This window comes from Lepidochelys olivacea, assembly GCF_965140295.1.
Source record: "Lepidochelys olivacea isolate rLepOli2 genome assembly, chromosome: 8".
Lineage (NCBI taxonomy): Eukaryota > Metazoa > Chordata > Testudines > Cheloniidae > Lepidochelys > Lepidochelys olivacea.
The window spans coordinates 74,579,721-74,601,345 of record NC_140418.1 but is presented as its reverse complement, the minus strand read 5'-3'; the positions used below and the strand labels follow the sequence as shown (position 1 = coordinate 74,601,345).

General features: G+C 42.7%; 1 protein-coding gene and 1 long non-coding RNA gene across 11 annotated transcripts in view; one reads left to right on the top strand and one right to left on the bottom strand.

The window, feature by feature from the left end:
- The window catches only part of CCDC18 (coiled-coil domain containing 18), a 71,363-nt gene that overhangs the window by 45,705 nt on the left and 4,033 nt on the right, over window positions 1-21,625 (top strand). For all 6 annotated transcript variants that reach the window (XM_084637162.1, XM_084637160.1, XM_084637161.1 and 3 more), the window contains 6 exons: window positions 1,516-1,615; window positions 4,097-4,213; window positions 4,656-4,799; window positions 6,619-6,822; window positions 8,537-8,674; window positions 17,933-18,133. In XM_084637162.1, the coding sequence (XP_084493288.1) occupies window positions 1,516-1,615; window positions 4,097-4,213; window positions 4,656-4,799; window positions 6,619-6,822; window positions 8,537-8,674; window positions 17,933-18,133 (904 nt within the window). The remainder of the gene's footprint in view (window positions 1-1,515; window positions 1,616-4,096; window positions 4,214-4,655; window positions 4,800-6,618; window positions 6,823-8,536; window positions 8,675-17,932; window positions 18,134-21,625) is intronic.
- LOC311525227 overlaps window positions 12,615-21,625 on the bottom strand; it is a 34,352-nt gene continuing 25,341 nt past the window's right edge. For 3 of the 5 annotated variants that reach the window (XR_014712720.1, XR_014712721.1, XR_014712723.1), the window contains 3 exons: window positions 18,566-19,552; window positions 16,445-16,540; window positions 12,615-13,090 (listed from right to left, as the gene is read on the bottom strand). This is a non-coding gene — a long non-coding RNA (uncharacterized lncRNA). Of the gene's footprint in view, window positions 13,091-13,724; window positions 13,959-16,444; window positions 16,541-18,565; window positions 19,553-21,625 lie in introns of all 5 variants that reach the window. The other 2 variants (XR_014712722.1, XR_014712724.1) reach the window with 2 other exon arrangements.

Sequence of the window (21,625 nt, the reverse complement as noted above, 5' to 3'; positions counted from 1 at the left end):
TGATGGTCTTGTACAATACAACTGTTTAACCTTTACTATAGCAAATTAATGAAACTTTCAGTATACACTTTTTATTGCAATGTAGTTCTGAAATAATTTTAATAGAAAAGTTAGTGGGAAATCTCCATTCTGAAGATAGTCGTGAAAAGCATTCAGGTTTTTTGCTCAGTTCAAAGTTTACCTATACTTTAAAATAATTAAGCTTGTAATAAAGAACAGAGGCCAACATTTGCAAATGTGTGTGCTTAAAGTTACACACCTAAATCCACATTTAAGCACCTAAAACATAAGTGGCCATATTTTCAGAGGTGCTAAGTAGCCAAAGCATCCACAGAAGTAGGTGCCCAGCATTCTGAAAATCAGGCCACTTACGTTTTAGGTGCTTAAATGCAGAATTAGTTACCTAACTTTAGATAACCCAGTTGCAAAATTTTGGCTGGCATGGTGTATATTCAAAGAGAACTTAATTCAGTTTGCTCAGTCAAGCACTCTGAATGCTTCTATAGCTAAGAAGTGTGTTACACCATGAGTACGCTATAAAATAAATGAAGTTTTAAATTGACAGCTGTAATTTAAAATTCCTGGTTGAGAAAGGGTCTGCCTGGGAGTTGCTTTGTTGATATAGAAGGTGACACTTACAGCAGCACTACTCTCTGTCTGTCCATCTATGGCCCTGTCATTTATGTCCTAAAGGAGGCCATGACATGGGGGAGAAAACTACAGGGTGCAGCATGCCACCACTATCAGGAGGAGAGAACAGAGGGACCCAGTGACATCAGACTTCTATCTTCCATCTCTGGTGCTTAGGCAAAGCCACTAGGGGCGAGGGGAAGGAGTCTTTTCATTTCCTGAGGTACCTACTCTTTCCATCTGTTTATCTATCACAGTTGTGGCTTGTAAAGGCTTTACCTAATTGTTTTCCATGTAAACGTGCTTTTCCACTCCCCCCACCCCCCATTGGACCATTTGTTGCTGCATGCTCCATCCTTTTTCTTATCTCCTCTCCACTGACCCATACAAACCATATGAAAACAGGAATGGAGCATGCAACAGCACCTGACACCAGTGTGGGGACAAGGAGGCTGGTAAGTAAAGCCTGAAGAAGCTACTATTAGGGCAGGCAACAGGGAGAAGCAGGGGCCTCAAGAGATAAGGAAGCTCCAGATAAGGCAGTGGTGGAATCACTCTCTCCTTTTTCAAGTATCCATGTATCACACCCACTTTCAGATTTCTCCCCTCCAAGATGTACAGTCAGAAGAAGGGATGCGCTATGTCGTCAGAGCAGCACCAAGGCAGAAACTGTTCAACCAGGAAGTTGGGTTTGAGAATGCTAAGTATGATCAAAATTAAATTAAATTAAACATTTTTAAAAGAAAAAACATTTGGAGTTTTAGACTATAACATCTATCAGATTTATGAAAACTTGATTTTTTTGGAATCTGGGAAGGGAGCTGGTGAGATCTAGCTTTATAAAGGAGAGAGAACATCTACATTGTTTTTATATGGAAATTGCAGGTACTGTAAGGATGAAATTGAGGACAAAAAGCAAGAACTTCTTGACATGGATCAGGCATTGAAAGAAAGGAACTGGGAACTGAAACAAAGAGCAGCTCAGGTTAGATCTTTCTAAGCATATTACCAGAATATCCTATGGAGTGTTTATTTAAAGTATAACAAGTCCAGCGTTTACTAATGCTCTAATGATCACTAAGACCGCTTGGTACGTTTCAAGAAATGAGGACTTGTTCAATACAGTTCATTTTTCCTAGCTGCATATTGTGTTCCAGTTCAAGTGATTCTATGTCTGTTTGCCTACCATTGAGGCATTTGTAAAGGGTATGTCTAAATTTTTTCTGTGTATCTTTGTGAGGCTTCAACCTAGTGCTGACCAAGCTGATGGACTCTATTAGAGCCTCTGGAGGAATTTTCTCTCTGTCACCTGCCCCAAAGACTGTTTATCATGTCCATTAGATCAGCTAAAATGGTCTGTGAGCTTCAAGCTTAAATGGGTTGACTTTCCTCACCCAACTTGATATGAGAATAAGGTGTGTCAAGGTTCCTTCCCCACTCTGAACTCCTAGGGTACAGAAGTGGGGAGCTGCATGAAAAACCCCCTAAGCTTATTTTTACCAGCTTAGGTTAAAACTTCCCCAAGGTACAAACTATTTTACCTTTTGTCCTTGGACTTTATTGCTGCTACCACTAAGCATCTAACAAATATAACAGGGAAAGAGCCCACCTGGAAATGTCTTTCTCCCCAAAATTCCCCCAAGCCCTACACCCCCTTTCCTGGGGAAGGCTTAATTAAAAAATCCTCACCAATTTGCATAGGTGAACACAGACCCAAACCCTTGGATCTTAGAACAATGAAAAAACAATCAGGTTCTTTAAAAGAAGAATTTTAATTGAAGAAAAAGTAAAAGAATCACCTCTGTAAAATCAGGATGGTAAATACCTTACAGGGTAATCAGATTCAAAACCTAGAGAATCCCTCTAGGCAAAACCTTAAGTTACAAAAAGAGGAATATACATTCCATTCAGCACAGCTTATTTTATCAGCCATTTAAACAAAACAGAATCTAACGCATATCTAACTAGATTGCTTATTAACCCTTTACAGGAGTTCTGACCTGCATTCCTGCTCTGATCCAGGCAAAAAGACAACACAGACAGAGAGAACCCTTTGTCGTCCTCCCCTCCCCCCGCCCGCTTTGAAAGTATCTTGTCTCCTCATTGGTCATTTTGGTCAGGTGCCAGCAAGGTTGTCTTAGCTTCTTAACCCTTTACAGGTGAAAGGGTTTTTCCTCTGGCCAGGAGCGATTTAAAGGTGTTTACCCTTCCCTTTATTTTTATGCCAAGGTGGTATTGTATACTCCTCCCAAATTCATTCCTAAAATGGTCACTTTCCTCAAGCTACGCCCAGGGATGGTCAGGTGACACACTTTGGGTGCTAAGAGGGCCCATAACTACTACTTTAATAGAACAAAACCCTTCTGTAAATCCCCAAGACTTTTCTTCATTTATAGTAATAACTTTATGACACAGGCAACTTCCTGTCAGAATTTGATAAACTGGATGAAGACCTGCATTGAAAAATGCTATCTATTTACCGGTATCCCTGTCCTCAGTATCTGAGCACATTTGACTAGATCAGGGGTTCCCAAATTTGGTTTGCAGCTTGTTCAGGGTAAGCCCCTGGTGGGCTGTGAGATGCTGAGTGTCCGCAGGTACAGCTGCTTGCAGCTCCCAGTGGCCATGGTTTGCTGTTCCCGGCCAATGGGAGCTGTGGGCCATTTTTTGCTTTAGTGCATTATGTAGGCACATTGTCAGTATAGATCCTCATTCTTGGAGTCTACTCCAGGGGTGGCCAATCTGCGGCTCTTCAGAAGTTAATAAGCAGCTCCTTGTATAGGCATAGACTCTGGAGCTGGAGCTAGAAGCACCAACTTTCCAATGTGCTGGGGGGTGCCCACTGCTCAAACCCTGGCTCTGCCACAGGCCTCGGCCCCTGCCCCCACTCCACCCCTTCCCACCCCCTCCTCTGAGCCTGCTATGATCTTGCTCCCCTCCCCCCCCACCTCCTGCATGCCACGAAACAGCTGATCGGGAGGTGCAGGGGGCACTGATTGGCAGGGCTGCTGGTGGGCAGAAGGTGCTGGGAGAGGAGGGAGATGATGGGGGGCTGGTGACGTATTACTGTGGCTCTTTAGCAGTGTACATTGGTAAATTCTGGCTCCTTCTCAGGTTGGCCACCCTGATCTACTCAAATAACTCAGTGTAAAGCTGAGTAACCATTCTGTCTTGTGCTCTCTGTGTTGAGGTATGGACAAGATGTGTGAAATTATGGAATTAGAATTGTTTTTTCCTTCTCTTTATTTACTTGGCCTCTAAGAATAGATTTCTAAATGCCAGATCTCTAATCCATTCTTAGATCTGTTTCACTAATTACACTTGGGACCACATTCTCAGGGCGAAAAGGGATTAGTTTCATTAGGTGTGTTGAATTCTTTTATATTCCATAAAAGAATGTTTCTAAATTTCTAAATACTATTTCAAAACAGTGTTGTTGTTTTTTCTCTTTCTTTCTTATATTTAGGTTACCCAGTTGGATATGACTATTCGTGAACACAGGGGAGAAATGGAACAAAAAATAATTAGATTAGAAGGTAGCTTGGAGAAAACTGAGTTAGAAATTAAAGAACGCAATAAACAGGTATTTTTATTAATGATTTTAAAATAAAATCTGGCTAGCATGGGAGAATGAATAACCTAGTATCTGCAGGAGATTGGGGAATGGATGCAAGCAAGAGCTGGCTTGGGATAAGACCAAAATGATATTAATAGTTTGGAGGTTTCTTTGTTTTTTGGGTGTGTTTTTTTAACCAGAGAAATTATTTAGAGTTCACCAATTAAAAAAAAAAAATTGTGCTATATTAAGAGAAGCCAGCCTTGTTACTTCCTAAAATATACACCTTAAATCATTCTTTAAAATAGGAAAATGTGTTGGTAAAATATCATCAATTGGTAAGGAAACTCAAAGGCAGATGTAGTATCTGAACTACTTCTAATTTTTGAATTTGTCAGGATTTCATGGTGTACCGTAAGGGTGGGGGGGGAAAGCTGTTCTTCTGACTTTAAATGTTTTTTGTATTTAGATTGAGAGCTTAGATTGCAAGCTACAGCGTTCTAAAGATGAGATTCGTGAAAAAGAGTTCGAACTGCTCCAGAGAGATCAAGAAATAAATCAACTAAAAAAGGAAATTGAAAGAAAACAACATAGAATAACAGATATTGAAAAAGTAAGTTGTTTTCTTGGATAAATGTGTTTTTTCCAATTATTAGTTTATTAGTTGAACATTCTTTGTCTTCAGTCTAATGACTTGTTTATTTTACTAAGCAATAAACAACGGAAGAAAATTATCTTATTTAATGTAATGCTTTCAAGTAGGTATGTTTTTTCTACTGAAATTACTTGCTGGAGTTCTTGGCTGAAGTTTATTGTATTTTCATTATTGGATTGTCATGGTATTGGTGTAACCAGTTGTTTAGAAATAGTTGTGTATAGATCTTCCCAGTCTCCTGTGACGGGTTGGATCACCTCGGAGCCACCTGATGTGCCAAGACTACTTCTGCCCCTGCTTTTGTGCCCAGTCAGTGTAGGACTTCAGTGCCCTGCCTGGTTTGAGCCAGACCCACTTGCCTGTTGCAAACCCAGACCCAGGTCTGAACCACGTCCCCTAACAGCTGTAGGCTCAACTGAAAGCAGCTTACAGAAGTGTTCCTGTCCTTGGCACCCAGATGCCCAACTCCCAGTGGGGCCCAAACCCTGAAAAAATCCGTTTTACCCTGTATAAAGCTTATACAGGGTAAACTCACAAATTGTTTGCCCTCTGTAACACTGATGGAGAGATATGCACAGCTGTTCTCTCCCCTCCCCCCCCAATATTAATACATACTCTGGGTTAATCAGTAAAAAGTGATTTTATTAAATATGGAAAGTAGGATTTAAGTGTTTCCAAGTAATAACAGAACGAAGTGAATTACCAAGCAAAATAAAATAAAACCCACAAGTCTATGTCTAATAAAACTGAATACAGACAAAACCTCACCAGTTCCAGTAACCTTCCTTTTACAGACTAATCTCCTTCTAGTCCGGGTCCAGCAATCACTCACACCCCCTGTAGTTACTCTCTTTTGTTCCAGTTTCTTTCAGGTAGCCTCTCCACCCCCAAGGATATCTCCTTTGCCAGCTGAAGACAAAATGGAGGGGTCTCCCATGGGCTTAAATAGACTTCAAAAATCTCCCTTCAAAAACAGGTTTCAGAGTAGCACCCGTGTTAGTCTGTATCTGCAAAAAGAAAAGGAGTACTTGTGGCAACTTAGAGACTAACAAATTGATTTGAGTATAAGCTTCAAAAATAGAGTTCTATACCTTTCTCCTGGTATTTGTCTGCAGAATCATGAATCCCATAAATTAAACTAGGATTCCAAAGCACACACTCAAACTTTTCATTATGTGGGACTTTTAAGGCAATCTTGCTGCTTGTTTTAGGCACTAGCAACCTTCAGACTTAGCTAGGGAAATGGGTTTCATTGAAATGCAATTGAAAAGGCAAAACATTAAAAAAATTTAAAAATGTAATAGCTAGTTATGCAGCATGAAAAAAGTTTGTGGAACTCATTGCCACAAGATATCAATGAGACCAAGAGCTATAGAGGATTCAGAAAAAAAAAAAGACATTTATATGGAAAAAGAGAACACAAATATTGTATCTTATCTAATTCATTTTAGAAGGGATATAAACTTTTATGCTTCAGGGTATGAACCAAGCACTAATTTATGTGCGTTAGAAAAAAGCTTCTATTATGGGCAAGTTACTTCATAAAATGTTCACTGTAGGGTTTCTTGCACCTTCCTCTGAAGATCTGGTACTGGCCATTTTCGGAGAGTTAGTACTGGAATAGATGGGACTTGCCATAGACCACAGGTCTGATCTGCTATCTTCTTTTGTAATCTCCAAGAATCAATGGAATCAAAAAGGGTTGCTACATTGATTTAAAAACCAAATAATTCAATATCTGTTTTCTTTAAGAATTTAAATTATTTACCTATTACAGATAGTGAAAGATCAGGAGAAGTGCATTGCAGACCAGTACAAGGAAGCATTAGATTTAGGTCAGCAGTTGAGGCTAGAAAGAGAACAGATGCAGCACATTCACTTGGAGCTTTTGGAGACTCGCCGGCTGTTGGTTCAGGCTCAAAGAGAAACGGACAGACTCTCACAAGAACTGGAAGAAATGAACCATCTGTCTCGAGAAAAGGTGACCAAACATGTAACATACTCAAAATAGCTTTGCTTTTAAGTGGGAGTGGAATTACTCATTGAACAATGTTGATTTTAGAAAGTGGACTGTACAGTTTATTTGGTGTATGGAGTTGTCAGCCCAGATACATGTATTTAGTTTTGTATTGACAATGAAGTATTGTGCTGATTTTTATTATAAAACTAAGAAAAAAGACAGATTGGAATTGAAACACAACTAAACAAAAACCTAGACTTTCAATAAGAGTTCAAATATGGGTGTCTGTGAACCCAAAATGCCCTAATTTTAAAATACTAATGACTTGGAGATTTTTATTTATTTATTTTTAATAAAATCTAGGTCCCTTTGGTACATAAAACAAAAAGGAACTAATTGAAATATTTACATATGGAAACTAGCTACTAGGAAGTAGATCGAGGGTGACTCTCTTGCAGGGGCGCCTTCAACCAATCTTCCTCTTTTTTTTTTTTTTCTTTCTTTCTTCTTCTCCCTGCACGGGGTCAAACTCAGATTCAGTTCCTGAGCTCTGCTGAACAAAATACTGGTCCCTCTTAGTGCCCCGAGAGTATTAGCCACCTCCAAAGAGGGTGGGGAGGAGGGGCATGCATGCTGTATCCTCCTAAGAGGTAGTCATGCACCATGTATATTCCCCTACCTCACTCCCACCATGCTCCAGAGGTATTGTGCTTCACTTAAACACATTAGCATCCTTCTGCTCCTTAATCACTGTCTTGCTTTGCAATGAAACTATTTAAAAAAAACCCTTACTGTATGTGCATGAGGCTGAGTTATAACTTCTAGCCTCTGCCTCACATTGAGGACAATTCAGGAAGGGATTATTCTAAAAGCTATAACTGAGCCTTGGGTATACAGTAGGGGGTTTTGTAACTTTATTGCAAAGCAAGACCCAATGATTAAAGAGGCGAAGGAGGCTCTTATGCTTGAGACACTGTGCTGAGATTCAGGAGGTCTGGATTCTGGTCCTGACTCTTGCCTGTGAACTTCATCTCTCTGCCTCTCTCCCCCATTTGTAAAATGAGTATAATGTTTACCTACCTCAAGGATGTTGTGAAGATAAATATATCAGTGTTTGAGAGGTGCTCAGATACTACAGTGATAATGGCCATAGAAATACCAAGAGAGAGTGAACCTTACAGGTCATGATGAAATATTTTCAATGAACGTGACATTTAATTTAATTTACTCCTGTGCCAGTCATTAGTCTCTGGCAATACCTACTTGCATAGCCACACTGTTTTAGCTGAATCTATTAGAACTGCTTTGGATGAACAGTACAAATTAACTTTAAAAAAAAAATTGTGTTTAAAGAAACTGATTTGAATAATAAATAAAACCTTGTTTCTAATGATTTAATAATCATTTGGGGGTACTGGCCATGGTGACACAATGGCCAGTACCATGTTTATTACAAATAAATCCTAGTCAAATGAATATAAATATATTCTGGTGCTATTCAATTGGCTTGGATTTGCTTTAGAAACTACCTAAAAAGAAACTGGTTGTGGCTTACTGGCTTCTGGTTCTGTTTCTTGCTCTGCTACTGACTCAGTGTGGACAACTGAGGTAAATGTTTAATCGTTGCCACTGCATAAAATGGGAAAAAAAAGTTCAGTCTTAATTAATATGTTTGGATGTAAGGTGCCATATAAGTGCAAAGTGCCACTAACATTTATTATATACTATCTTATAGGAAGCTCGTGCAAACCATTTGGCAGAAGAACTGGGTGCTGCCCAAGCACGTGAAGCTCAGTTACAAGCAAAAATGCAAGCCAAGATAAAAAAGCTTTCATCAGAAATAGACTCATTGAAGGAGGCTTATGAGCAGGAGGTAAAAGATAAAACTGAACTGACCCTAGCATTTTTACTGTATTGTGCTACATGTGTTTTCTCCTCCACTCAGTCCAGACCAACTGCACACCTTTCCATGCAGATATCAAAGGCAGCTGAAATTTGTCCCAAGACTCTCTGGCTTGGCCACGTCCGTTCTGTCAGTGTTCTGCATCCAGCAGTGCAGATAGAGCAGCAATTTAGCGCTCCCACGGTACTTGTGCTCAACAGCTTATTTTGGAACAGTAGTGAATAATCATCTACCCACCAATGCAACTTTTTCTGTCCATCTTGGAGCATTTTCTGAATGGTACCACTTATGGAACTGCTGACTAGCCACTTCCTCCTCCTCATCGTGGAGCAAGCAAAAGAAAAGCCTAAGCTAAAATAGTATTCCATTAGAGAATAAACATTCTCTGGAGCTGCAGATGGGGAACTTTGCCAACAACTGCTCCCAATCTGGTTATCCTTGCCCAGCCGGGGTAGAGGTTCTGAGTCTGGAACGCAGGTTTTGGCCTTTGTTCCTTGGTCTATGAGCTGAGACTCCCCTGGAGATGCCTCCAAAAGCCTCCTTACTACTCAACAGGCTGGTCTATCTAAGTTCCCAAGGAAGTCTTCACAGGTAGTCAGGATATCCCTGCAAACCCTGGTCTAAAAGGGAAATCTGAAGGGATCCCCTCTCACATGCTTTAATGAGTAATTGAGTCATTGGTGAAATAATCCAACATATACTGTCAGACTTCCAGAACTTTTGGGAATAAGAAGGGAATCCTTATGAAGACATTTGCTTGCAATATATCTCAAATTATATTTTTGATAAAGGGGAAGACTTAAAGACACTCACTTAGACTAGACCTTACTGAAAAGCCTTAACCAGAAAAAGGGGATACTGTTTCCAGAAAGGAAGATCCCTCCAAAAGTCCAAAGAAAAGTAAAGAATCCAAAGCACAGAAGAGAAAAGGAGAGAGGAAAAAACAAACAAAGAAACAAAAAAAAAAAAACCAAAGAAAATGTCCAAGAGACCAACCAGGTCCTCTCTCCCTTTCCTCCTATTCTCTCTTTTGGGAACCATGGTATAAAAACCAGATAATACTCCTCACTCCTAATTGTCAGGGAAGGCTGTTTTTCTCTTTACAGGGCTTACCCAGTACATCTTCCCTGCCAGCAGGATCTCCCATCACAGGGTCTGCTCCGATATCCAAACCCAAATTAATTGACCCAGACAGCCTGTGTATTAAAAATCTAACCTGGATGAATACTCTTCCAAGGTGATTAAATACTGTTGTCCTCTCCTGCAGCCCATCCACCTGGTCTGTCTATACAAGTCTGGACAGAGTGCTCTTGGTAGTTGTTAAGAAACAGAAATTAACTCAAAGAAACCAGGCATTTCAGTTCATTTAGATTTTCTTTATGATAGTCTGGACTTGTCTTAATTGCTTCATCGTGATGTCTCAGGTCCTGAGATTTGAAGGTGTTATAAATACATGCTTATTCAAATCACTAGTGGACCATCTCTGGGGGTCTAGTTTTGTAAAGGCAGTGTACCTATCCAAAACATCAGTCAGATCTATGTTTCTGGACTTCACCCCCCGACTACAAGCCCTTGCACCTCACCCCTTTTAACTAGAGACATCAGGCTCTATCATTTGTACCTAATAAAATCTGCTTCTTAGTAGGAATCACATCAACAAGACAAGTCTCAGAAATCTGTCTTACTAAGATGTAAACCCTGCTACATATTCCATAAGGACAAGATTGTGTTTCATATTCACAAATCATTCTTATATGGAGGCAGTACAGCCTTTCATACCACATAGGACATTGCATTGCCACACTTTTGCCCAAACCCCAACACCAGAAAGAGAAAACATGGCACAAGATTGATGTGAGGAAAGCAATGAAGATATACTTGAAGTGAAAAAAACAATTTAGGAAATCATCCTCTGTGTCCTTTCATCACAAATGTCTCTATTTTAAAAAAAATTTAATTCCACTGTTTCAAGATGGATAAAATATGGCATTACAGAAACATTCTCAGATATAGGGAAAGCTATTCTAGAGAGGATCTGATCCCCTTCAAAACTTTCTATGGCTGTTGCTTGGTCTGAAAGAACATCAACTACCATAAAAGAAATCAATTAATACCTCCATTAACATGTCTGTCAGATACTGCAAACTGATTTGATACCCTTTGAGGCAGTTTGAGTGCCCGCTGCTGCACGCTGATAGCACTGGTATAAAGCGCCCAGCTGACACCCCTTGCGCCCCCCTCAGTTTCTTCTTACTGCCCATGACGGTCGCTAGAACTGCTATCCTTGCTTTTGCAAGCTTTCTCAGTTGTCTTTTCTTCTCTGTCTAGTTTTAGTTTTTAGTCAGTTTTAGCTAATTTTAGTGAAGTTCCGTAACTTCGTGTTTTAGAAGAGTTTTGTCCATTCCCCTGTGCCGAGGCATGCTTTGATGACCAGGCTTTATGCTCTGCGCCTCCTGCAACTAGGCTATGCCCCTGCCCAACCCTTACTCAAGCTGCCTGAAGTGCCTGGGAAAAGCTCATGTTGGGAACCATTGCCGGATCTGGAGGGACTTTAAGCCTCGCACAAAGAAGGACCATGAGACCAGGCTAAAATTTTTGCTTATGGAGGCAGCACTGAGACCTCCATCAGAGCCAGGCCGGTCAGACTTGTCACCAAGTGCCTTGCCATCAGTAAGGAGTGCTCCTCCTACTGTATTGGAGTCCTGGCACCGATTTACCATCCCACATGGCTGAGAGGGGGTGATCCCTGGCACTGAAGATGGCCAGGCCTGGAGATCAGATTGGTTTAGATTGCACTCTACTCTTCTGTCTTGGTACTGCAAAAGTTGGCACCGTTGACTCTGACGCCTATGCAGGCACTGTCGAGTCCAGGACTGGAAGAGCTGTTAACATCTGCACACAGCACAGTACTGATACTATATTGGTACCAATCACATGGCGTTTGCTGCTGCTAGATAATTTCTTTTGCTGTTGGTACTGGTATTACTGGCAATACAAGATTCAGTGTTATTGGTGCGTAATGGACAGGAGGGAATCCACTGGATCCTGTCATTGTTTGGTACTATGCCTTCGGTACTGTCAAAAGGGAAACCATGGTACCGGTCTCTGGCACTGGTAGGAATGGAACCACCATGGACATTGGAGAGAGACTGAATTGGAGGTTGGGTCTTACTCCTCCCATCCAAGGAGCCTCTCTCTAGCTACTCCTCCAGGCATTTCCACCCTTCAGTGCATCCAGACACAGGAGTACCATCGAGTGCATGGTCAGGAGGTCACTGGGGACCTATGCCAGTCCAGTGGTCCTTTTGGAACCCCTGGGGTTTTCCCCAGTTTCCAGGGCTTGTTCCAGGTGTGCCTATTGGGTGACCTAAAAAGAAAGGCGTTATTGTCCTCTTGGACATAGCCTGGTCTGGACTCTGGTACTGACCCCAGAGCCGAACTGCATGAACCAGCTCAACCAGATCCTGCTGAGGAAGAAAGAGAAGAGCTTCCACAGCTGGTGCTGGCCTCCTTCCCGATGAGGCAGTCTCAGGAGGGGTAGTGTTGCCTCCCCCAGATGATAAGGCTTACCAAGAGTTGTTGAAGAGGGTGGCCTTAAATCTGGGCATACAGGTGGAGGTAGAGAAAGTCCTCCCATAGCCTGGTTGACATTTTAGCCACTGTGGACCCCTCAAAAGTAGCTCTGCCTCTCAGTGAGGCCATTATGATGACCCTGTTAAGACCTGGTGGCAGACCCCCATGTCCCTTCCCCCCACGTCTAAAAGGGCTGAACAAAAATACTTTGTTCCTGCCCAGGGTTATGAGTTCCTGTACCCCCATCCTCCGCCCAGGATCCCTGCTGGTAGCTGCTGCCAATGAGAGAGAAAGGCAGGGTCATCAGGATGAAACCCCAAAAATCAAAAGACTCAAATTAAACTTGTTCAGTAGGAAAGTTTATTCTACTGGGAGTTTCCAACTCAGAATTGCAAACTAGCAGGTGCTGCTGGGCAGGTATTATTTTAATATGTAGGACTCCATGCAGAAGTTCAAGAACTTGCTCCCACAAGAGACTATGCAACAGTTCTCATGGGTGGATAAGGGGAAAAAAAATCAGTGGTGAGGACCTTGTTGCAAGCCGCTTTGGATGCGGCTGACTCTGTAGCCAAGTCCCTGGCTTTGGCAGTGGTCGTGTGCAGGAGTTCGTGGCTACAGTCCTCTCGACTCCAACGGGACCTATCTTCTGAAGGAGCTTCACTCTTTTCAGAACACATTGATGCGAAACTGCATGGCCTAAAAGACTCCAGGGCGACCCTTAAATCCCTTGGATTATACACACCTGCTCCTTTCAAGGAAGCCCTACAGACCTCAAAAGCCATCTGGTATTCTGCCCTGTCTGGCTGTCAGGATCTGCAGAGAGAGAGAGAGAGAGAAGCAGAGGTTTTAGGCATAGGCCACCCCCCACTTTTACCTCTATATCACTACCTGCCCCCCCAGTCATCCAGGGGGTTCTAAGCAGGTATTTTGATGGGATGCTTGAGGACTTTCTACCAGTTCCTGTGATGCCAGACTCTTTCGCCTTTATTTGTAAATCGCCTTTTCCCCTTTCTCAGTGTGTGGTCCCGTATCACCCCGGACCATTGGGTGTTGAGCACTGTGAAACTGTGATGCACCTTCCAGTTTATTTCTACCCTTCCTTCCCACCTTCCGTCCGTGTCTCTTCAGGGACCCCTCACGAAGAACTTGTTGTCTGGGAGGTTCAAGCTCTCCTTTGGGTGGCTGAGGTTCCATAGAATTTAAGAGTAAAGGGGTTGTATTCCCGTTATTTCCTAATCCCAAAAGCCAAGGGTGGGCTCAAACCCATTTTAGACCTGCGGCAGCTTAACAACTATCTCAAGAAAATAAAGTTCTGCATGGTCACCCTGGTATCCATTATCCCCTCCCTGGATCCCGGGGTTTGTACGCCACTCTTAGGAGATGCCTATTTTCATAAATTGATATTCCAAGGACACAATGTTCCTCAGATTCATAGTGAGCCACTCACAGTTCTCCCACAGTTCTCGGTCTGTCTTCGGTTCAGCAGGTGTTCACAAAATGCACGGCAGTAGTGTCCACTTTTCTCTGGAGGTTAGGGGTGCATGTCTACCCTTATCTGGATGATTGGCTAGCTAAGGGCCAGTCCAGGGCTCAGGTAGTGTCCAACATTCAACTCATCCAGTCAACTTTCAGTCCCGGGAAAAATCATGGAGCAGGTCCTCAACGAATCCATTTTGAAGCACTTGGAGGAGAAGAAGGTGATCAGGAACAGTCAACATAGATTCACGAAGGGCAAGTCATGCCTGACCAACCTGATTGCCTTCTATGATGAGATAACTGGCTCTGTGGATATGGGGGAAGTGGTAGACGAGATATCCCTTGACTTTATCAAAGCTTTTGATATGGTCTCCCACAGTATTGCCAGCAAGTTTAAAAAAGTATGGATTGGATGAATGGACTATAAAATGGATAGAAAGCTGGCTAGATCACCTGGCTCAATGGGTAGTGATCAATGGCTCCATGTCTAGTTGACAGTCGGTATCAAGTGGAGTGCCCCAGGGGTCACTCCTGGGGCTGGTTTTGTTCAACATCTTCATTACTGATCTGGATGATGGGATGGATTGCACTCTCAGCAAGTTCACGAATGACACTAAACTAGGGGGAGTGGTAGATTCGCTGGAGGGTAGGGATGGAGTCAAGAGTGACCTAGACAAATTGGAGGATTGGGCCAAAAGAAATCTGATGAGGTTCAGCAAGGATAAGTGCAGAGTCCTGCACTTAAGATGGAAGAATCCCATGCACTGCTACAGGCTGGGGACCGACTGGCTGCAGAAAAGGACCTGGGGATTACGGTGGACAAGAAGTTGAATGAGAATCAGCAGTGTGCCCTTGTTGCCAAAAAGGCTAACAGCATATTGGGCTGCATTAAGAGTATTGCCAGCAGATTGAGGGAAGTGATTATTCCCCTCTATTTGGCACTGGTGAGGCCACATCTGGAGTATTGCTTCCAGTTTTGGGCCCCCCACTACAGAAAGGATGTGGACAACTTGGAGGGAGTCCAGCGGAGGGCAATGGAAATGATTAGGAGGCTGGGACACATGACTTATGAGGAGAAGCTGAGGGAACTGGGCTTATTTAGTCAGCAGAAGAGTGAGGGGGGATTTGATAGCAGCCTTCAACTACCTGAAAGGGCGTTCCAAAGAGGATGGAGCTAGGCTGTTCTGAGTGGTGGCAGATAACAACAAGGAGCAATGGTCCCAAGTTGCAGTGGGGCAGTCTAGATTGCATATTAGGAAGCACTTTCATTAGGAGGGTGGTGAAGCACTGGAATGGGTTACTTAGGGAGGTGGTGGAATCTCCATCCTTAGAGGTTTTTAAGGCTTGTCTTGAGAAAGCCCTGGCTGGGATGATTTAGTTGGGGTTGGACTAGATGACTTCCTGAGGTCTCTCTCAACTCTAATCTCCTATGATTCTATGAACATTCAAGGCTGTATGCCTTCTGATAAATGCAGAAAAATCTGCCTTCACTCCGATGCAGAGGATAGAGTTAACTGGGACAGTGTTTGACCCTACTCAAACCAGGATCTACCTCCCAGAGGGAAATTTCCATTCAGTTGGATCCCTGATGATAATGCACTCAAAGGTCATCCATTCACAACAGCTCGAAATTGTATTAGACTTTTAGGTCACGAGGCCTCGTGCATTACCTGGTACAACATACAAGGCTGCACCTCAGATACTTCCAGTCGTGGCTGGGCTCAATGTACTTGCCAGACCACCACCATCTGGACACTGTACTCACGGTACCTCAGCAGGCCCTCATCTCTCTCAATTGGTGGCTGGATCCACTTACGCTTTGTGTAAGTGTTTTCTTTGTACACCCTCAACCATTAATGACCTTGGTCTCATATGTGTCAGTGCTAGGGTGGGGAGCTCACCTGAGGCTCTCAAAACTCGGCCTCTGGTTTCTTGTGGAACTTTCTCTCCACATCAACATCAGGGAACTGAAAGCAGTTTGCCTGGCCTGTCAGGTCTTCCTGCCGCACATTATGGGCAGAAACTTGGCTGTTCTCACGGACAACACTGCAGCCATGTTTTAACTCAGCTGGCCAGGAGGAGCTTGTTCCTCCCTCTTATCATGAAGCAATGTAGTTATGGGACTTTTGCATAGCCCAGTCAATCAACCTTGAAGCATCTTACCTTCCGGGAATGCAAAATGAGTTGGCAGATCACCTCAGTAGGTCTTTTCCAGTCACTACATGTGGTCCCTGTGCCCAGATATGGCAAGAGACATTTTCCAGCAGTGGGGGACTAAGACAGACCTATTTGCAAATATGTACAACCAGAGTTGTCACCAGTTGTGTTCCTGTAAGGAGCACAGTCTGGGTTCTATCACAGATACCTTTCTACTACCATAGCTGGAACATCTTTATGGTGCACAGAGTGCTGCTAAAGATCAAGCTAGACCAGGTTATTCTAATAGCCCCAACATGGGCTTGTCAACACTGGTTCTCCACTCTTCTAGATCTCTGAGGCAACTCCAATCACGCTTCCGTTGCATTTGGATCTGATTTCCCAGGACCATGATCAGCTGCTCCACCCGAACCTGAACTCCCTTCATCTAATGGCTTGAAAGCTTCATGGCTAAATCCCAGAGAGCAGGATTGCTCAGAGCAAGTTTGTCAGGTCCTACTTGGTAGTAGAAAGCCCTCCAACAGAGCTACTTACCTCTTTAAGTGGAAACTATTCTCTGTTTGGGCGTCCCAGTGTGGAGTCTCACCCACATGTTCGTCCATACAAGACATATTTGAGTATCTACTGCACCTGAAACAGCAAGGTTTAGCAATCTCCTTAATCAAGGCTCACCTTGCAGGAATAATAGCTTTCCACCTGCAGGTGTGTAACTCGTGGGTTTTTTTTTTTTTTTTTTCTTCCCCAAATGACATGTCTGTCTGATTCCTCAAAGGCCTAGGAAGGTCATACCCCCAAGTAAGAGAAGCAGTTCTTCCCTGGGACCTGAACTTGGTCTCATCGAAGCTTTTGGGACTGCCATTTGAACCTTTTGGCAACGTGCTCCTTATTATACCTCTCCTGAAAAGTGGTTTCCTTAGTGGCCAACACTTCAGCCAAAGCTCTGTGCCCTCACTTCAGAACTTCTGTACACAGTCTTCTTTTAAAGATAAGATGTATTTGCCCTCACCCCAGTTTCCCCTCCAAAACTGTTTTTGCAATTTCTTAGCAATCCGGCAGTCTGCCTACTGATTCTACCCGAAGCTGGACATTAGACAAGCTTTAGCATTCTACATAAAAAGAACTACACCATTCCAAAAGTCTACCCAACTGTTCATAACTTTGGCTGACAGGATGAAAGGCATCCCAATCTCTTTAGAGAGAATTTCATCCTGGATTATTTCATGTATTTGCACTTGTTACGATCAGGCAGATGTTTCGCCAACAGCTACTCTGACTGCTCATTCCACAAGGTCTCAAGCATCCTCCGCAGCATTCATAGTGCAGATTCCTATTCAGGACACTTGTAAAGCAGTGACCTGGTTATTGGTGTGTACACATTCTCCTCCCAGTATGCCATTACTCAGCATTCCAGAGATGATGCCAGATTTTGCCAAGCTGTTCTGCAGTGGGTGTGTGTATACATGAACTCCTTCACCTATTCAATTGCTTGGGAGACGCTTGGCGTGAAATGCACGTGCAGTCACTCGAAGAGGGAAAAAAAAGTTACTAAACTTCCGTAACTGTTTTTCAAGATGTCTTCCACATGCCCATTCCACGACCTGCCCTTCTGCCCCTCTACATTAGTGTTTTCTGGAAAGAAGGAACGGAGGGGGCGCGGGGTCAGCTGGGTGCTTTATTCTGGCACTATCAGTGCGCATCAGCAGAAGGTGCTCAAGCCACCCTGACCAGTACCACTGAGGGGGAAAAAATTTCTGGCGACTACTCAGGGCATGCACACACTTAGTGTGGAATGAACATGTACAACACATTTCGAACAACAACAGTTAAGGAAAAGGTTAGTAACCATTTTTTCTTAGTCAAAACCCCCGGATGTGTTAATGGTGATGAGTTTTGAAATTTGTTACTTGCACCCCTTCCAGTCTATACATATATTATGTGAAATGAGAAAGAATAGTATTTAGGAAAGTTGGCATAAAACAAAATCTGTATAATTTTTTTCACTTTATTTCTTAAAACTTCTAGAAGCTTGCACATCAGACCAATCAGGAAAGGTGGCAGATGTCCACAGACAGCCAGAAATCTGGCTCTCATCATCTAAGTGGACAATTGCAGCAGCTGCAGCAGGAGTTAGAAGAGGCTCAGGACACTGTCAATAATCTTCAGCAACAACTTGAGGCCAGAAATGAAATGGTTCAAGCTGCAAATGAAGCACTGCTTGTGAAGGTAAGTTAACACAGCAATGTGTTGTACATGAGACATTTAAGGTGTCTGAGGGCAAAAACAAAGGCTCCCTTATGCCAACAAATTAATTACCCTGTTTTACCTCATGTTTGTTTTTACAAGGAATGAGAAGTACCTGGAAGAGTTACTGTATAGGCCTGAGTTTTACTCTGCCATGTGGAAGAACTGGATTTGAGAGCAGCAGAGGATTACACATGCTGTATGAGTGGATTGTGTGAGAGCCGTTCAGTCCACAATGAGTTAATATACATCTATACACCTGATAACTTAGCCATTTTGTTTTATGCAAAAATGTCTTTACAAAAGACCAATTTTGTGTTTTACAAATGTAAAAATTCTTAAGGAAATACACTATTGTGAATATATACTGTAATAATAATAGTCCATGTAACCCTGTGACAGCGTGCGACTCACCACTGCAGCGTCTCCTGCTGGCTGTCTTGGGAATTAGCTCTGTGTCCTCTTCTGGTGGTGTCTTGCTGCCGTCACTTCTGCTACGGGGACCCACATGACTCTCAGGACCGCGGCATCCTCTTCATGACACAGCTCTCTGGCTGTGCTGCACTTGGTTCTCCCCCACTTCTGGGGGAAAGGCAGTTCGTTGTGCAGCCACTTCCTAAGTGGTGAGTGGAGACAGGCCAGCCCACTACTCCAGGTCCTGGCTGATGTCATCCTGTAGATGACAGCTACGTGCTGCATCCCCTCTAAATAGGACTCTGTCTACTTCTCTGGGTCACTTCCCCACAGCCCCAGCACCTTATCTGCTGTTGTCTCTGGCCTCAGCATGCTAGCAGTCAGCCGGGAATTCACTCTTGCTCCCCTGACCAGCACTGCTCTGTCCAAGGTGTTAGCTTTCTTCCTCTTGCAAGGCAGCCAGTCCTCCCTCCTTGAGCTACTGAAGCTGCTCTGTTCTACAGTTCTCCTTATATGGGCCAGCCTGGCCCTGATTGGCTGCTCCTCGCAGCCCCTCTCTGATTGGCTGCCTCCTGTGCAGCCTCCCAAGGGCTCCATTAACCCCTTATGGGCTGGTGTCACATCACAAACCCCATTTATTTTAATTAGATGTAAAAAGATCATACAGATATAGGTGCAGGATGTAAACAGCTAGATGGCCCCCCTCTTTTTAAAGGGAAAAGCTAAAATACAACAGGTGTCAGAATGTCAAAATTCCAGTGTTACCACCTAGTGTATAACTAGCAGGAGTAGCTCTGTATGGTGATGTCTAACACTTCTTTAACAGGTTTCTTTTTTCTAATGTGCTAGGTTAGATAAAAGTTTCTTCAGTAGATGTTCTAATTTACAGGTAAACAGTTCTGCTTCTCTAGGACAATGCAGATCATAAAGCCCAGAATAAAGTGCTTAAGAAATCAGGACAAACCATTCTCAGTTGAAGGGATCCAGCTGTAGAATGAATTTTCAGAGGAGGTTAGATTAATCTGATTACCTTTAGGAAATCGTAGAAATGTAGGGTTGGAAGGGATCTTGAGAGATCACCAAGTACAGCCCCATGTGCTGAGGCAGGACCTACTAAATCAAGACCATCCCTGACAGATGTTGGTTCAACCTGTTCTTAAAAACCTTCTTTGACAGGAATTCCACAGCAGCCCTTGGAACTCTTTTCCAGAGCTTAACTACCCTTAGAGTTAGAAAATTTTTCCTAATATCTAATATAAATCTCCATTTCTGCAGATTAAGCCCATTTCTTTTAGTCCTACTTTCAGTGGATATGGACGACAATTGATCACCATCCTCTTTATAATAGCCCTTAACATATTTGAAGACTGTTATCGGATCCCACTCAGTCTTCTTTTCTCAAGATTAAACTTTTTTAACTTTTTTCCTTTTAGGTCAAGTTTTTTCTAAATCTTTTACTGTTTTTGTTTTCTTCCCGGGACTCTCTGCCCATCTTTCCTGAAGTGTGTTGCCCAATGGGATACAATACTTCAGCTGAGGCCTTTCCAGTCCTGAGAAGAGCAGGACAATGACCTCCCATGTCTTAAAATACAACACTCCAGTTAATACACCCCCAGAATTTTTTGCAAATGCATCACGTTGTTGACTCATATTCAATCTGGTGATCCAGTATAACCCTGCCAGATCCTTTTCAGCAGTACTACTGCCTAGCCAGTTATTCCCCTTTTTGTAGTTGTGCATTTCATTTTTTTTCCCTCATAAGCATAGTACTTTTGCATTTCTCTTTATTGAATTTCATCTGGTTCGAGAATTGGTCTGAAATCAATTTGTTTAAAGTTGTTTTGAATTCTAATCCTGTCCTCCAAAGTGTTAACAACCCCTCCCAATTTGGTGTCATCCGCAAATTTTATAAGCCTGCTCTCTACTCCGTTATCCAAATCGTTAATGAAAATATTGAATAGTACTGGACCCAGGACTGACTCCTGCAGGATCCTATTAGATAGGACCCTTCCATCTTCCACCTACCCTCCACCCAGTTTGTCAGCAAATCATTGATAACTGCTCTTTAAGTATGGTCTTTCAATCAATTTTGACCCCACCTAGTAATTTTGTCTACCATGTTTCCCTAGTTTGTAGATGAAAATGTCATATGGATTGTGTCAAAAGCAATACTACAATCAAGACATAATACGTTATCTGCTTGCACCCTATCCACTAGTCCAGTAACCCTGTCAAAGAATGAATTAGGTTGGTTTGGCATGATTTGTTCTTGACAAATCCATGCTTGGCTAGTCCTTATAACCCCATTATCCTCTAGATACTCACAAACTGATTTGTTAATAATTTGTTTTGGTATCTTTCCATGTATCAAAGTTAGGCTGACTGGTCTATAATTCCATAGGTCCTTTTTGTTCCCCTTTTTAAAGATAGGTACTGTTTGTCCTTCGCTAGTCCTCTGGGACCTCACCCATCCTCCATGATTTCTCAAAGATAATTCCACAGTTACTTTTTGATATAGCTTTTCCACCATAAACAGAATGACATTCACAACATCAATCATCTGCTTTTCCTCTTCGCAGGAAAGAAATAGAAAACCTACCCCAAGCAGAGTTCCCATTCCTCAGTAAGGGAGGAAAGCCAGAGACTCCATGAAGCCTAGTAAGAACATAACTGTTGCTAAATCTAGTTTGTGTAGAAGGCACTCAGATACTCTAGTGGTGGATGGCAGTGTAAAACCCTGAGAGAGAAGATGGTACTTTACTGCTAATGCTTATTGCTAGTACACTGCCCACTCCACTAGGTACAACTTTGAAAGGAGAAGAGCCACGTTTCACTTCCCTGTTCAAGTCTATTGACATTTGAGGTATTGCTTCACTGCTTTTCAGATTCTACTTCTATATTCATCTTAATTTTCCCAACTCCCTCAAACTTATGATTTTGATTTTCTTTATTAAAATTTTTGCAGTGACTGCTGGCAAGAGACTCATCTTTTATACTGATTTTCACTGCCCATAATATCTCTTTAAAAATGCAGCATTATGAGTTTTTCAGACTTTTCTC